This window comes from Cervus canadensis, chromosome 3 (assembly GCF_019320065.1).
Source record: "Cervus canadensis isolate Bull #8, Minnesota chromosome 3, ASM1932006v1, whole genome shotgun sequence".
Classification (NCBI taxonomy): domain Eukaryota; kingdom Metazoa; phylum Chordata; class Mammalia; order Artiodactyla; family Cervidae; genus Cervus; species Cervus canadensis.
In genome coordinates, this window is record NC_057388.1 from 64,233,300 (window position 1) to 64,249,343 (window position 16,044).

The 16,044-nt window shown below is 42.9% G+C and overlaps 1 protein-coding gene across 1 annotated transcript in view; it reads left to right on the forward strand.

The window, feature by feature from the left end:
- The first annotated feature begins 2,964 nt into the window (after nucleotides 1–2,964).
- The window catches only part of JAZF1 (JAZF zinc finger 1), a 323,480-nt gene continuing 310,400 nt past the window's right edge, over nucleotides 2,965–16,044 (forward strand). Inside the window, exon 1 of the mRNA XM_043463327.1 lies at nucleotides 2,965–3,301. Within this exon, the coding sequence (XP_043319262.1) occupies nucleotides 3,187–3,301 (115 nt within the window). The 5' untranslated portion in view covers nucleotides 2,965–3,186. The remainder of the gene's footprint in view (nucleotides 3,302–16,044) is intronic.

Consider the following 16,044-nt stretch of genomic DNA (forward strand, 5'->3'; position numbering starts at 1 on the left):
GCTGGATTTTGGAGATTGCTACTGGATCCCAAAGTATTGTAATGCTAAGCACCAAGCTATGGGGCCACTGTATGCCTGCATTTTGTGTAAGCCTTCACTTCAGAAGACACAGAGATCTGGGGAGAGGCAAATGGTTTCCAAGAAAGGGGTCTTAAGCCAGAGAGCACTTCTAGTCTGTAATCACCATCATCTCTTTCTGCCTCCTCAGTTCTCTCATTGTCCCTTTCATTTGACTGTCTTCACTACTCAAATCAGGTAGACAAATATTTTTTGTAAGTATCAGCCATCACCTTCTCCGGGACCCAACAGGTTGAAATGTTTGTTCTATATATTCTTATACCTTTAGGCTGACTTTATATGAAAGGACAGCCTTGAAACAAACATTCTTATAAATCCTAATACTGGATTGGCCAAAAAGTCTGTTGTTTTTCAGTAAAAATAAAAGGTGCAGTTTTCATTTTCACCAAGAATTTCATTTTCACCAAGTTAATGATTTCAGTTAATGTAATCATTAACTGAATTAACTTTTTGGCCAAACTAATACATAAGGGTGAGTATGCTGTTTTAAAGCATTTTTTAAAAAGTTTGTCTGTATTACCGTATTTTTGTCTTTCAATTATTTATTGATGCCTTACTGAATGCATTAAGAACACAGAGAGGAAAGTTGGCTGTGTGTACTTGGAAAGAATTCACTCTACACCTCTGACCTCAGTTTACCACATCTACAAAATCAGTGAGTCTGTGGGCCAGAACATCGTCCAGATCTAAAAGAGCATGATTATGTATCTAATATGAAGGCCAAAAATGCCTAGAGTGTGCAGATTTAAAAAAAAAAATAGAATGGGCAGTATGTCTTATAAGCAGAGCTTCAGTTCATACATGAAGAATTAGGGTAGGTTATTTTATGCAAAATAAACTGAGTCCTTACAAAATATTAATGATTGCCATAGATAAAGAACAAAATTTAATCTTAAAAATCAACATTTTGATTAATTTTATAGGTTATTTTGGCTTGTTCCATTTTAAAAACTCTATTTATTAAATTTGGCCTATGAAGTTTTTATTTTAGGAATACTGAAACAGTGGAGACTTAAACATTCATGAAACCCAGTCTCCTTCATTTTTTACCTGCACATTTCTGGCACTTTCCGTCTCTGAGGTCTCTTGCCTGAACTATCTCTGTGTCTCTCCACACTCTCTCTTGAGTTAATAATTCCACATGGACAGTTTTTCCTCCAGAGGACAGAGATGCTACTTCTCCAAAGCTCTCTATACTTCCTAAATGCTGCCTCATGTGGGGGTACCAGACACTCATCTCTAGAGGGAAGCTGTTTTGGCATCACTTTGGCTGAAGGATTTGCATTGCATTGCCCTGTTGGTGGTACTTGGTATGGTGTATATTCTGCCTGCTGTAGCTAAAGGCCTTCCCAGATTGGGCAGCTGAATGTACTGCACAGCTGCCAAAATTCTAATTCTGCTCTTTAGACCCTTGTCTGGCCCTCGCTCCAGTCTCCCGCCAACTGGGTCCCTGGCTCGTTATCAGGCCCACCCGGGCCCTGTCTCCACCCCCAAGTGGGCCCAGGAAATCATTCTTGGCACCAAACTGAACTTTAACCACATAACTGCCCCAACCTCATTCAACCCAACTCTCATCTCAACAAAAGTTTGTTACCCTGTGAGCTGGCAGACAAGAAGAGAGGGACCAGAAAAGAGGAAATGCCACGGGTGAGGGCACTCATCACCCTCAATCACTGTGACTCTCAGATTGTAAAATGTTTTGTGAGCCTTTCCTCTAAATTCTCAAGTGAAAGAATCAAGAATCCTACTAGAAAAAATACTAGAAATGAATATAGTTTATGGAGAGGGGAATACTATTTCCCTGTGTATCTACACCAGAGGATAAGTGAAATTTGCCTTAAAGAAAAATGCTAAATTCAGTATACTTCCATAATGAAAAAATGTACTGTGAGATCATAAACTGCTGATAACATGTAGGCACCTGTAAAAGTGCTATCAGAAAACAGAAGATTTAAAGGTAAAAATATCAGTAAAATTGTGGGGACAAGGAGTTAATTGATTCTTAGCAAAATGAGGTTTCAGAGAAGCTACCTGATCCAACTTTAAGTGCTTAACTGGTCCACATTATGGTTTAAATACTCACAGAATGGTGTAATCTAGACTGATTGGAAGAATCTCTTCTCTTTAGGTGAAAATCTGTCCCTTGATTCTCTTTCTACTCCTTTTAGCCTTAACCAATTGGGTATCCTTTCTGCTATGATAGTTTTGCTCCCAGGAAGCCACAGGGGTTAATTTGCAGACCTGAGTTGGGGCAGTGGGGTATTGGAATTTGGGGAAATGAAATTATTTTAGTTTTTGTTTTCCCAAAAGGAGCAAGGAATATTACAAACGTGGTACACTTGTAAAACACAGGCAAATGCACTTGACAATCAAGCACTCTATTTTGAAATTTAAATAAAGCTAAGATTTTCTTCTGGCCTAGAGGGAAACTTCATTAAAATCAATTAGTACAATCCTCTAGAGAAAATGGGCTTTTTTTTTTTTTTTTTAGGTTTAAAGAGTAAGGTGCACACTTTACCTTTCCTGGATCCTTTGTGAATGTCAGTATCAAACCTAGCAGGTGGCCAGGTGCAAACAAATGTCCCCGTCAGGGGCCTGGGTAAGTCCCTAACTTCTCATTGAAGGGATGTAAGTGTAATTAATGGATGTATATATACCAGGAAGGTAATATACATAACCAAGGAGGCTCCAAACTGATTGCATGTATTACCAACTGTGAAGGGCAGGCCGAGTGAGATAAAGTTGGTGGCAGGCGCTCCCAGGTGAGGCCTCAGTCCAGGGGCGGAGGTTGGGGCCGCACAGCTGTTGCCGCGCGCCCTGGTCCCTCCTCCCAGCTGCGGCGGCTTCACCCCCACCCCCACCCCCACCCTCCCCCCGCCGCTCCCAACGCCGCCGCCGCCTCCCCTCTGCCTCCCGGTCTCTTCTCGCAATCCTTCCATCGCTCTCGCCCCCTCTCCCTCTGTCCCGTCCTCTCCGCTCCCCTCACCCCGCCTCTCTCCCCCTCCCCCAGCCCCTCCTCTCCTCACCCCACCCTGCCTCCCTCCCTCCCTCCGCCCGCCTGCCCGGCGCTCGCTGAGCCGACACCAGGGGGGCTCTCGATGTAGCACCATGACAGGCATCGCCGCCGCCTCCTTCTTCTCCAATACCTGCCGGTTCGGGGGCTGCGGACTCCACTTCCCCACCCTGGCCGACCTCATCGAGCACATCGAGGACAACCACATCGGTAAATGGCCCGGGGGTGGGCGGGGGTGCCCGGCGCGCGGAAACTCCTGCCCGGGCGAGAACCCCAGAATGGCCAGGGCTGGTTAGGAGCGAGGAAGGCGGCGGCGGGGCGGGGAGGGTGTGTTCGAGCCCAGGGCTTGGGGGTGGCGGGATGCGGAGGCGCGAGGTGCCGGGGGTGGGGGAGCGGGGAGCGGGGAGCGGGGTGGGGGAGGGGGCGGGCGCCCCGAGGTGCGGCGGGCGGGCTGGGGGATTCCGTGGGGCGTGCGCGCCGGCGGCGAAGTGTTTGGGAGTGGGGCTGCGCTGCGGCGGGGGCGGCGGGAGGAGGGACTCGGCGGCGGGGAGATGCGGCGGCGGGGCCGGGCGCCGGGGGAGGGGGCGCCGGGCGGAGGTCGCGGTGGGGCCGGCCGGGCGGCCGGCGCTGGGCAGGGGCGCGGAGTTAGTTGGCCCCGGTGGTCGGAGCGGCCAGGGGCGGCGGGGGGCGGGCGCTGCACGCCGCCCGCCGCTTCCGCCCGGGCTCGAGCTGTCAGGGCTCGGCGGCGGCTGCAGCCGCTGGGAGGTGGGAGCGGGGGGGCGGGGGTGGCTCCACCGCGGCAGCCATTCCGCTTCCTCCTCCCGCCGCCGCCGCCACTGCGTCCTGTCAGCGCCGGTTGCTAGGTGTGGTGCGCCGGGAGGGGGCCCGGAGCCGAGGCCGCGGGCGGAGGACCGGCGCTCTCCCTCTCCACGGCGGCGGCAGGGCTCTCTGGCCTGGGGGCGCCCGCTTCTGCCCGGGCCTGGCGCGGATGCCCGGGCGCTGCGGGCAGAGGTCCCGGGTGCGCTCGCGGGCCGCGCCCAGTGCCCAGGGCCGCGCCGCCCCGGAGGCCCCTGCGGCTGCGTCTGCTGGAGAGCCATCCCCCGGGGACCCGGGGACCCGGGGTCGGGCATTTAAATGCGCCCCGGCTCTGAGATTTGCCTTTCAAATGGTGCTAGGCCCGAGGTGCGTCGGCTGCGCCGAGGATCCGCAGCGGCGGCCTGCGCAGCGCCCGGGGCGCGGGGGACTTCGTGGCCGCGGGGGAGGGGGCGCCCTGCGGGGCTGCGACTTTCTCTTCCTTTCCAAGACCCCGAGGCCTTTCAACAAGTCCTTAATTCGCACAAGACCTTGCACACATTTACACGCTCCTATCCGGAGCCCCTCCGAGGCGAGATGAGTCGGGTTCGTGTGGCTCGGCCGATCCATCCACCTGCGGAAGGTGTGGCCGGCGCCCACGAGTTGTCCTGTGTGGGCTGGATGGTGAAGGGACCGCGTGGTGCCCTAACGGGGCTGTCTAAACCAGAGAACCTGTGAATTGCCCGCAGAAAATCATTTCCCAGTGAATGCTATGGATTCACCCATGTCGATGCTGCTCACGTTTCTACAAAGTTGAGAGAATAAATCACTACTGCTGTCTATTTATGCACGAATAAAATGAGGCCGAGCCTTATGCGCCTTCTCTGAGTATAATGCTTTTTGTGCACACAGTGTGTGCTTAATAAGCATTGAATGCTGCTTGAGAATGGGTTTATGATAGGACGTCCAGAATGGGAAATACGCATTGAAAATGTCTGCGGAACGTCTTTCAGAAAATAATCTGGATGAGTAATTGTCCAGGTTTTGAAACTTACGAAGTTCTAAAACATCCATGTAATAGCTTTCGCCGTCTCCTCTGGTAAAGGTGTGACAGAAAAGCTAGGCAAGCTTCGGTCTTAAAAGCAGGAATTTAATGGAGGAGCATATTTGCTGATTCATCATCATGATTGAATAGGCATAACTCAAGGTGCTAAAAGAATAAATCAGATTTTTCATGATGAGCAATTTAAAATAATACTAAAAGTCCCGTAATACAAAGTTACAATGGAAATTTTGTTAGTTCAAGTCGCTTCTCTTACTTTCAGTGATAAGTAGAACATAATATATATATATATATATATATAAAATGTAAATATATAACGTTTCCTAACCTAGGGAGGGATGTCATTGCATATCCCATTCACTCACTAGCAGTTTTATTTTAGAATAAACTATAATGTAAGTAATAATTTCTTCATATTGCCTGCCTGCTTGGACTAGCTAGTTAAAAGGAGATATAAATTATATCTATTAAAATGTGTTAAAGACAGTTATCTGAGGGTTTAAGTTTGTAATCAGATAATTTTGAAGCTAACTCTTGGTGAATCACCAGTTAAGTTTGCAGAGATTGTGTTTAGTATGTGCAAACATTTTTAAGAGGGTTTTAAGATTCTATAAATTTTATAAATTTAAATTTTAAGTGATGGTCACTTCCAAAGGGCTAGTATTTTTCTTTTGTGAAAATATCAAACAGTTAAATGTACAACAATAGCTGTGACTTAAGTGAATTTGGGGGCACTGCTGACAATTACTATACTTTGAAATTAGTTTGAAACCAGGAAACTTTATGGAAAGTAAATGTTAAAATGAACACTTAAAATTGCCTGGGTGAAGAGACAAGCTGAAACTATTCTGTGCCTTAAAATGAGGAGAAGCCTTTCACTTTGAAAGACAGCCCCATATGCAAAAAGAAGTAAGAACTGATTTCAAGAAGAATAAAAACAATCTGGTTTTAGTAGGGAGTATCATATAAATACACTTCCAATGAAGAGACTTGAGTGAAAATATATCAGACAAAGCATTTGGTGAAAGTTCTATACTATAGGTGGTGGTAAGTATAATTTATTGTTTGTGGTTGTCTGTATATTTTTGGGGAGAGATTGTTATTTTTTTTTTGTTTTTGTTTTTTTTTAGCCGCCCCTCCCGGAGCCCCCCAAGCGGCTCCCGACTCCTAGATTGTTATTTTTAATGACTGATTTATCAGTTCTATATTCGTATCATCAAGTGGCCACAGTAAAAAGATGCATGAAAAGATTATCAAAAGATATAATATTACCGTAATTTTTTCAAGAAGCATGTTATTTAGAAATCACAGGAGCAATAGAGGTGTGCCTAATGGCAGGTCCATCTTGAGGACCTTTCTGAGTTACTGCCATTTAACCACTAGTCAGAATCCTTAAGCAATAATGAGATGACGGTTTATGGATGGGAAGATGGCATATTTCTTGCATGAGAGATTTTTCAAGGCCTTTAGTGTACAAGGCCCATAGTTTTCATAATAACTGTATTGTTTAGTTCAGATTAAGTGCATTAGCTTGAGAGTAGCTGTTACAGATAAACACCCAACTCTTGCTGTTAACCAGTTGCACACACCCATTAGCAAGGATTTGGGGTTGTAGAGCTGAAGAAAGTGTGATTTCCCCTTCCTCTGTTTTAGCACTCCTCCTTTCTCCTGGAGGAATGCCTTACCTGAGGTCCTGTTATCTTCCTTGTGTTTCATTGCTGGTCTAGTCCTGGAGCACCTGTCTCCATGTACAAGCTGGGTACCCCAACTAAAACCCTCCTCCCAACTTAAATTGCCTAGAAATTTCACAGCCCTGCAACTGTGAAGTGTTTCTCCATCAACTTCGCTATTAATTCATTCATACCTTGGCTTTGTTTCCTGGAGATGGAAAAAGCTGATCAGGATTTGTTTGCTTCTTACTGTAAGTAGATACTTGAGTTTGTAGAAACACTCTTGACATGCACATCCTAGGTAGGTGAAGTTGAGTTGGTAACTAAAAATCATAGAAACACCGAGAGCACTAAATTTAGCATTGAAGGCCATGTCACAGACTCATGGGACTTCTCTTGGTCTGTGCATCCCAGTGCCCCAGTGCTGTGAAGTCTTTTGGATTTTGGTCTCAGAAAGAAATCATTTTTACTAGATGTGATTATTTGGTACATTTGTAAAAGTATTTCTGCATTTTTTTATATATGTATTAATATATATCAAGCACTTAATTTGTAATAGGTATAGTTCTAGGCACTTGGTATATTTTGGTGAACAAATTTCCCAACCTTTGGGGAATTTGTGTCCTAATGGTGGGAGATAGACAATAAATAGTCAGCATAAAATGTAAATTATGTAGTATCCTGGTTAGTGGTATGGAAAGAGTCCTGTTACAGCAGGCTAAAGTGGATTGGGAGAGGAAATGTTGGAATTTTTAATTGGTTGGTCAGGATAGGCCTTACTGTAAAGCTAATAGGTGATTCAAAATCTTCACAGAAGTGAAGGAGTTAGCCATGAGGACAACCAAGGAACACTAATGTCCAGGCAGAGGGAACAGATAATGCAAAGGCCCCCAGGTAGCCTGCACATCTTAAACTGAAACACAGATTTTACTGGATTCAGTTACTCTTGTGATAGTACTAAACTAGCAGGTTGTTTAGAACCTTCTCCAGATGTTAGGGACTTCAGCATTGCTATTGTTGATTGGGATTTTCCTGTTGGGGCTCCATAAGGAGATGGGGTGTCATTGACTAATAGTGGCTTGCCGTGGCTATGACTTGGTGGATCTCCACCCTGAATGTCAACAGGTTTCTTGTGAGTTTCTACTTGTTAGTTTCCTTATCTCTAAAACCTGGGTAATCCATGCTGCTTCATTTCATAGGATAGATTTGTAGACCATCTAATTAATAAATATAAAAATCTCTGGAAAGAAAAATAAGGTAGTCATTATCAACTTTGTAGAATTTGACTCCTAGGACAGTTTGGTAAAAATTTGCATTCTCTTAAAGCAGCACTGTTGTATATTAAATAGATCAGTGTATGATAGGCAGCAAGCACTTATCCCTATTTTATAGGTGAGCAAACTGAGGCATAGAAAAATTACTTGATTTGCCTAAATTTCTTTGACTGGTAAATATGAACAGAAATCTGAATTTCAGACAGGTATGCAGGGCTGGCCTTGTGCCAAACTGCCAAACAGGTGAAGAACTAGACTGTACTGACCCTGCTGCCCCTCCAGACCAAAGTGGCTTGTTTCCTCCATTAGAAAGTAACTCTGAACCCTTGAGACGAAGATTATATGAGGGCTCCATAGTGAGCCCAGCTTGCTTGGTTTTGACTATGGTCCTCTGCCACTTACTAGCCATTTGACTGTGAAGAAATGACTACCACACTGAGCTTCAGTTTCCTCTGCTGTCTAATGAAGATAGTAACGGCATTTACCCCAGGGAGTAGCTGATGAGGATTATGTCAGCTAATTTGTGTACTCATTTTCTTAAGTAGTATTCAATTATATATGTCGTCCAGTTTCTTGCCATTTTGTGTGTTTGCCAAATAAGTATGTTGGAATCCTATGAAGGTGTGCATTAGAGTTTAGTAGGACGTGGGTTGTGTCTACCTACAGCTATGTAAAATCACCAGACTCATCCTAGGACAGATTGAGAACGGGAAGCGGGACATCCTTCCACAGTCCAGCATTGGGGTTGCGGCCTCTGGCCATTCTCACTTCTGTGTGGCCAGAGGCACTTAAGATGCCGGCAGAAGTTGCCGCTGTGGACTGGGAAGTGGTGGCCAGGCCAATGGCTTCAACGTGGCCTTTCCTTGTGGCCTGCGCTGCTTTGAAAAACATCCAAGACTAGAAAGAGGCACTGTGCCTGGGCCTGTGGGCACATTCCCACAAGGGCCTTTCCTGTGGGGAGAAGGAATGACTGAATGAGTAAATGAATGAATGAAAGGCTTGTCACTGCCTGCCCTGCTCTTTGCCTGCACCCTGTGGCTTGGTGGCAAGATGCCCTGTTATTCCCTCCTGTGGTTCACCAGAAGGTCCCCGGTAGATAGTTGGGGGAAGTTTGAAGTGCGTGTGTGTGCACAGACCACACAGTGGGGGACCCCTCACTGTAAATAAAGCTTCATGGCATTCTCCAAAGCACTGTCTTCAGTGGCTTTTCCATTTGCCCACTTGTCTCCTGAAAACAGTCAGATCACCCTTTATAAAACCTTACTAGGGAACCTACTGTCTCATAAGTTTCACAAGCTTCTGATTGTTTCTTTTAGTGTCCGTTTTCTGATATGTGACTGAAATGTACAGACAGAAAAACTCTGCCTACCACCGACTAACTCTACAGAAGCCTCCCTATTCTTTGGAAACTAGTTTCCTTTACAGTGCATATATTTTGGTGACATCTGACACCTTGACAATTCTAGTAGTGCAAACTGACAGCTGTTTTCAGAAAAACCGATTCTTTCATTGATGACAGGGAAGAAGCCTCCAGACTGGAGAAGGCTGGTGACACTTGAGAGGGGCTTTCCTAGGACTGTCTGGAAGCCAAAAGCCTTGAGATTTAGATTGAGGTCCCAGAGACAGGACATAATGCTGTTGAAGCCCTTAAAAATCCTCCCTTTCTTCCAGATTTTGCTTTAAAGATAAGAACTGTACCCTGGGCTTCTCTGGTGGCTCAGAATCAGGAGACCTGGGTTGGAAAGATTCCCCTGGGGAAGGGAATGGCAACCCACTGCAGTATTTTTGCCTGGAGAATTCCGTGGACAGAGGAGCCTGGCAGGCTACATGTCCTTAAATTTCTTTTCCCACCCCATCCTTACCCTTGCCCTCTGATCTTAACAGTGCAGACATGGCCTGGGTACTACTGAAGAAATACTTGCTGGATTGCAGATGATACATTTCGTTTCATGACAGGGTAATAGATTTGTTCTGTTAGCCATATTGATCTGGCTAAAATGTGGAATAGCAAACATTGTTTTATTTAGAATTTGAAAATCAAACTGCAAATGTCAGAAGTGTGTTTTTTAAAAGACTTTCCTTTAATATGCTAAATCAGTTGAAAGAAAATTATGTTTTCCCCTTGCACTAAGCACTGTAATCTGGCAGTAGTTTTCACCTATTTTTTTTTTTTTAAAGTCTGGCTGCAAGCACAGAACAGATTAATGGATATTCTCTTTAAAAATGAAGTCTTCCCAGTAACTTTCTTTCCACTTTGGCAGGAGTCAAACTGCCTCTTTTGGGTCAGTAACTACAGACTCTCTGTCCAGGACCAGAGAGCATTGAAAGTCTCCTGATGGCCTGGCTCACCCATTGGCCTCCTCAAGGAAGCCCTGTTATTTGTCTGCCAGGCTCTAATGGTGACTTTCTTCTGAGCTAAACCTCCTTGAAGGGGCAAGATCTGGATACCATGTTGTTAACTTGAAAAGACTCACACTTTCTTTGATATTATGCATATATAGAATTAATGTATATACATAATGTATAGATAAATGCTGTATATATAAAACATTATACAAATGCATATATAAATGATATATGTGTTTTTACATGTATGTGTGTATACACCACACATATGTGTACATATATACATATGTGTATTTATATGTGTGTATATAATATATTCATTCTCTAAATCACTGTGTATAGTGAGGATTACCACATACTTTTTTTTTTTTTTTACCACATACATTTTTGAGTATTTTCTGTCTTTGGTATCTAAGACTATACTTCCTGTTTCCAATGAGTTGAAATTTATTTGGAGTGATCAGACATGTACAGACTGAGATAAATGATGAACAATAATGGGGACCACAGAGACTAATTCATTGTGAAGCTCATGAATTGCAAGCACCAGGATCCCTCACTTGTAGAATACATGTTTTACCATTTCTGCATACATTGCTTGCACATACATTGCCCACCTAGACCTTTCCAAGGGCCTGGAGGGACCCTCTACCCAGTGTACACAGACATGCATTCATGGATAACATCATAACTTGTAAATTTTGTAAGGCATAAAATTTTAATTGCAGGCAACTTACCCTTTTCCACTCTGACTTCCCTTCTGTGACATTTCTTCTTGGCTTTGGTGACATTGGAGTTGAGAGTGCTTCTGAGGTGCAGCTAAGGAAGATTTGAATTGCAGACACTTTTAGTTTGGGTTGAGTGGAATGTATTTATTCAGCTCACAGTTTTCTCTAGTTAAGTTATTCCTAGCCATCCTAGGGTAAGACTCACTACCCAGGAATGCCATCCAGGGTGCCAGGTCACCTGGGGTCTGTCCACATGCTAGGGGTGAGTTAGTATTGCAGCATGAGTCTACACCATGACATATGCTGGTGGAAACATGGTTTGAATATGGTATGGAGCCAGAAGCGAGTCTGGAAAATTCTTCTGCTAATTAGATGTATAAAACTGTAAGTAAAAGATTCAGTTCTTATTTAAGTATATTTGATATGGAAGTTCTTTCTGTTAGGAATATACCCAATAATGCAAATATACATTCATAAATGCACCATGTTTTTTAATGAGAATTCTGTGTTTGTTTCCTGTTCAATTGAATACACACACACACACACACACACACACACACATATCAGTGACAACAAACATTGCTTGAGTGTTAACAAAACAAAAAATATTTAAACTTAGTCAATGCACTAGAAAATGTGGAATGCCCTGAATTCTTAAGGCTCCTATGTGGAAGAAATAGCTGTTTACAAATTTGACAACAATTAAAAAAATTTATATGGCATTAAAACGGACCTATGAGGCTGAAAGTAACTTTTCTGAATTATCAATAATTAAAAATGTTTGTGGTTTGTGCTTTATGGAAATGATATTAGTATGAATCATTGTCATATGAGAAGTAATCAGAGTGTGCAGCCCAAAAGAAGTATTTATAGCAGTGTTTCAGATTCACATACTGGGTTCTTTTTCTGGATCTTGGTTTTGTAATGTTTTGGTAAGGTCAGCTTTAAAATTTTGGTTTTGTTGTAACTTTTTAATCTAAATAATCACTTTTCTAAGCATTTTGTATTTGTGATATTGCATTTTTTTCATAAACAAAGTCTAAATCTGCAGGCCCCATAAAACTTGGGTCCGTTTCTTGGTACCAGATAGAGAATCATTACTGTTCTAAACAATTTTCATAGATTATCTAATTCACCATTGTAGCAAGCTATGAATTAGACATTTCTTCCTAGAAGTACTGCCTTCTAATTGGGAATTAAATATACTACCATATTAGTTGATTACCTTAACTGGTGAAATATGAGTAGGATGTTTGTTTTGATAAGATTAAAAAATAAATATTTTCCTTAGTAAATAGCATCTTTATAATTGGTCCTTTCTTCTTTGTGCTGTAGTGTGGGCTCATGTCACTACGGTGAGCATATAGAATTATTATTATTATTATATATATTATTATATCATACTTGATGACAACCACCTGTGTACTTTGCCTCCCCCAGAAACTTGGTCCTTTTCTGGAGGACTGGGCTTTGCTATTCTAGCTTCTTCAACAAGTGTTTTCAGAAAACAACAATCGAGAAACGTCTTGCGCTATAGAAATAATAAGTTTCAAAGATAACTTTGGCGGTAAAAAACATTTTTTAAGACTTGTCATCTCTGGAGTGGTGCATTTGTGAGGACTTATATATTTATTTGTTTATGTGTATATGTTTATGACACACACAAACACCAGTTATGCAGTTAGTCTAGGGTAATTTATATTAAGGAAATTGGAAGAGAAAATCCATTTCTTTATTTTTACACTTGGAAATTGAACTTGGTTAGTCTTTTTCCAGGTTCAGGATATTGTGAAGTTTAGTTGTATCATTGTTTGCTTTACCTACAATATTTGGTTGCCTAGAACATTCTAGGGCTAAAACAATGCTAGGACAAAAGTATATCTTACATCCCTCCCACCTCTTTGCCTGAGAGGTTTAGTATAAAGGAGGTGGGGTTGGGTTGGAGGGGAAAGCTGGGGCTGTGAAGCTGGACCAGAACTGGATTTTGAATCCTGATTCCACTTGGACAGTTCTGACAATCTTATTTACATAAAGTAGTAACAATATCTACTAGGATTAAGCGCCCCATGAGTGAGGCGCTGGTTAGCTGCTTTATGTGCATTGTCTAGAAGTTAAATATTAGTCCCATTTGATGCAAGACACAGACCAAGACAGAAACCAAATAACCCAACATGCAATATACACAGCCAGTAAAATGCTCAGGGGAGGGAGGGGCAAACTTTGCTCTCTGGTGTCTGCATATCCCTTAGTACTTGCTCTTTATAAACTGACTTTTTGTAAAATATTTGCATTTTAATAGAAGGCTTTTGTATACCTAAGTGTCTTAACATTCAGAGTGGCTGCATTTCCAAAGGGAACTGTTTGGATGGCTGGGGAGATACTACTTTTGGTAGAAACAGAAATGTTTTGAGGCTTCTAAGAAAATGTTAGGAGGATCCATGAGTATCCCAGTAACACTAATGAAAACAGTAACTTGGCAATTCTAAAATGATTATAATTACTGAATTGTCTAAAGATGCTAACCAGTTTTCTCTCCTTTACTGATACTTTTTATCTGGGGATAGAGGACTCTTTACAAACACCATTTAACACTATTAACACTTATAAGCATCTCTTTTACTTTAGATTTTCAAAATTAAAACACTGTCATTATGTTCATGTGAATTATTTTAAAAGTTTGTTTAGATCAATGATACCTAACCAGACCTAGCTGTATGAACATTGTGAATTAAGAGCTGGAACCCTGGCCTCTTGGTGCGTGTTTCCAACCCTCCCTGCTGGACATTTCACTGGTGGCATTTACAGAGAGGGCACACTCTAGGTCACCTTACTGTGTCACCAGACCTCAGATGGCTGGTGTAGGAGTATATCTGAGCTTAAAAATGGAAGACCCTCTTTTCTTGCCTAACTCATTCAGTGAAAGTTTCTCGAATGCTAATTTAACTGCCTGATTGTCAATACATGGCATAATTATATAAGAAATGGCAAAAGCAGGGGAATCTGTAGAGACGTATTTGTTCAGGCTACTGTTAAGTAAATTGAATATCATGATAATAAGCATAAATTATGCCCGTGTTCCCGCTGGTATCAAACAAAAATATATATTATGGAAAACTATCACCTCTGAAGTTGCAGATGAACTTTTCTGGACCTCTGTCTGTGTTGAGCTCATCTCTTATTGGGGTATCTGACAGGCTGGTGTGTCTATGGGCTGAGACTTCAGGACTCCCAGCAGGTGTCACACAGGTGTGTCACGGCCCCATGTAGTCTATAGCTAGTTTAGATTTTAGATCTTTATCAAATAGATCTTTTGATAGAATATTTTTTACCTGAAAGGTCTGGAGTTTGGCACCAACTCAACCCAGTGGTTGACAGTATGTGATTTACGTTAATATGTTTCAGTGTTCTGCTCGGGCTGGAAACTCCCATTTATATGTTGGCTTCACTTTAGCACTTTCAGGGACCCACACCAAAAGGTCTGCAGGAAAAGTATGCAAATATCAGACCAAAAATTTTGGTCAAGAGATGTTAAGTCATATGTGCCTTTCACTTTGGATGTTAGAATAAAGAAATGATATTTTGTCAAAACCTGGAAAAACTATTGAGTTCAGTCACTCAGTCGTGTCCAACTTTCTGCAACCCCATGGACTGCAGCGCTCCAGACAAGATGATAGCACTGTAAGTATTTATGTCATGTTGTCATGTAAAGTGATGAGAGTGATTCTCACCTGTGGAAATCCATCTTATTGATTTATAAGTCACGCCTGGATAGCAGTAGTATTTAAGTAAGTAGTGCTCAACAGGAGCAGAATCACTTGCATGAACCTGGAAAAAATAAGGATGCCTGGGCTCCACCCCCAGACCTTCTGGTGCGCTTGACCAGAGGTGGTCTGGGTCTGAGCTTCAAAAAGTTGATTCGCATATGTCGCCAAGGTTGGGAACCTATTGGCTTTTGAAATAATGAAATAATGAACATTGTGAAGGTTAGGGACTGTGAGAAAGGAATCAGACTTTTAAAGAACTGAAAATTTGGGGGGGGGGTTCATTCAAATAGATGTAATTTTTTTAATAGATGTACTTTTTAATTTTACTGGAGGCAGGCATTTAATATAGGCCAATATGAAGACGTGATACCAACTCAGGTATGTAGTTAGAGCAGACATGCTCAAACTAGGGAGCCTAAGAGTCTCAAACTCAGATGCCCTCAGGGTGCAATATACATATGAGTGAACTGACCAAGTTCAGTGTCACTTGGAGTAGGGGCAACTCTGGCAGACTGGAGAGCCCTTCAGTTCAGTTCATTTCAGTTGCTCAGTCGTGTCTGACTCTTTGTGACCCCATGAACCGCGGCACACCAGGCCTCCCTGTCCATCACCAACTCCCGGAGTTTACCCAAACCCATGTCCATTGAGTCGTTGATGCCATCCAACCATCTCATCCTCTGTCGTCCCCTTCTCCTCCCGCCCTCAATCTTTCCCAGCATCAGGGTCTTTTCCAGTGAGTCGGCTCTTCGCATCAGGTAGCCATAGTACTGGAGTTTCATCTTCAGCATCAGTCCTTTCAATGAATATTCAGAACTGATCTCCTTTAGGATGAAATGGTTGGATCTCCTTGCAGTCCAAGGGACTCTGAAGAGTCTTCTCCAACACCATAGTTCAAAAGCATCAATTCTTTGGCGCTCAGCTTTCTTTATAGTCCAACTCTCAGATCCATACGTGATTACTGGAAAAACCATAGCCTTGATTAGACGGACCTTTGTTGACAAAGTAACGTTTCTGCTTTTTAAATGCTATCGAGGTTGGTCATAACTTTCCTTCCAAGGAGTAAGCGTCTTTTAATTTCATGGCTGCAATCACCATCTGCAGTGATTTTGGAGCCCAAAAAAATAAAGTCAGCCACTGTTTCCCCATCTATTTGCCGTGAAGTGATGGGACCGGATGCCGTGATCTTGCTTCACTTAAAAGGGCAGCTGCTACTGACCTGCAGCCAAGTTCTACCATATTGGAGTGCAGGCCCTTTGTCAACAGGTTCTATTATTATTATTACTGCTGCTTTTAGAAATTAGGAATTAAGATTTTTA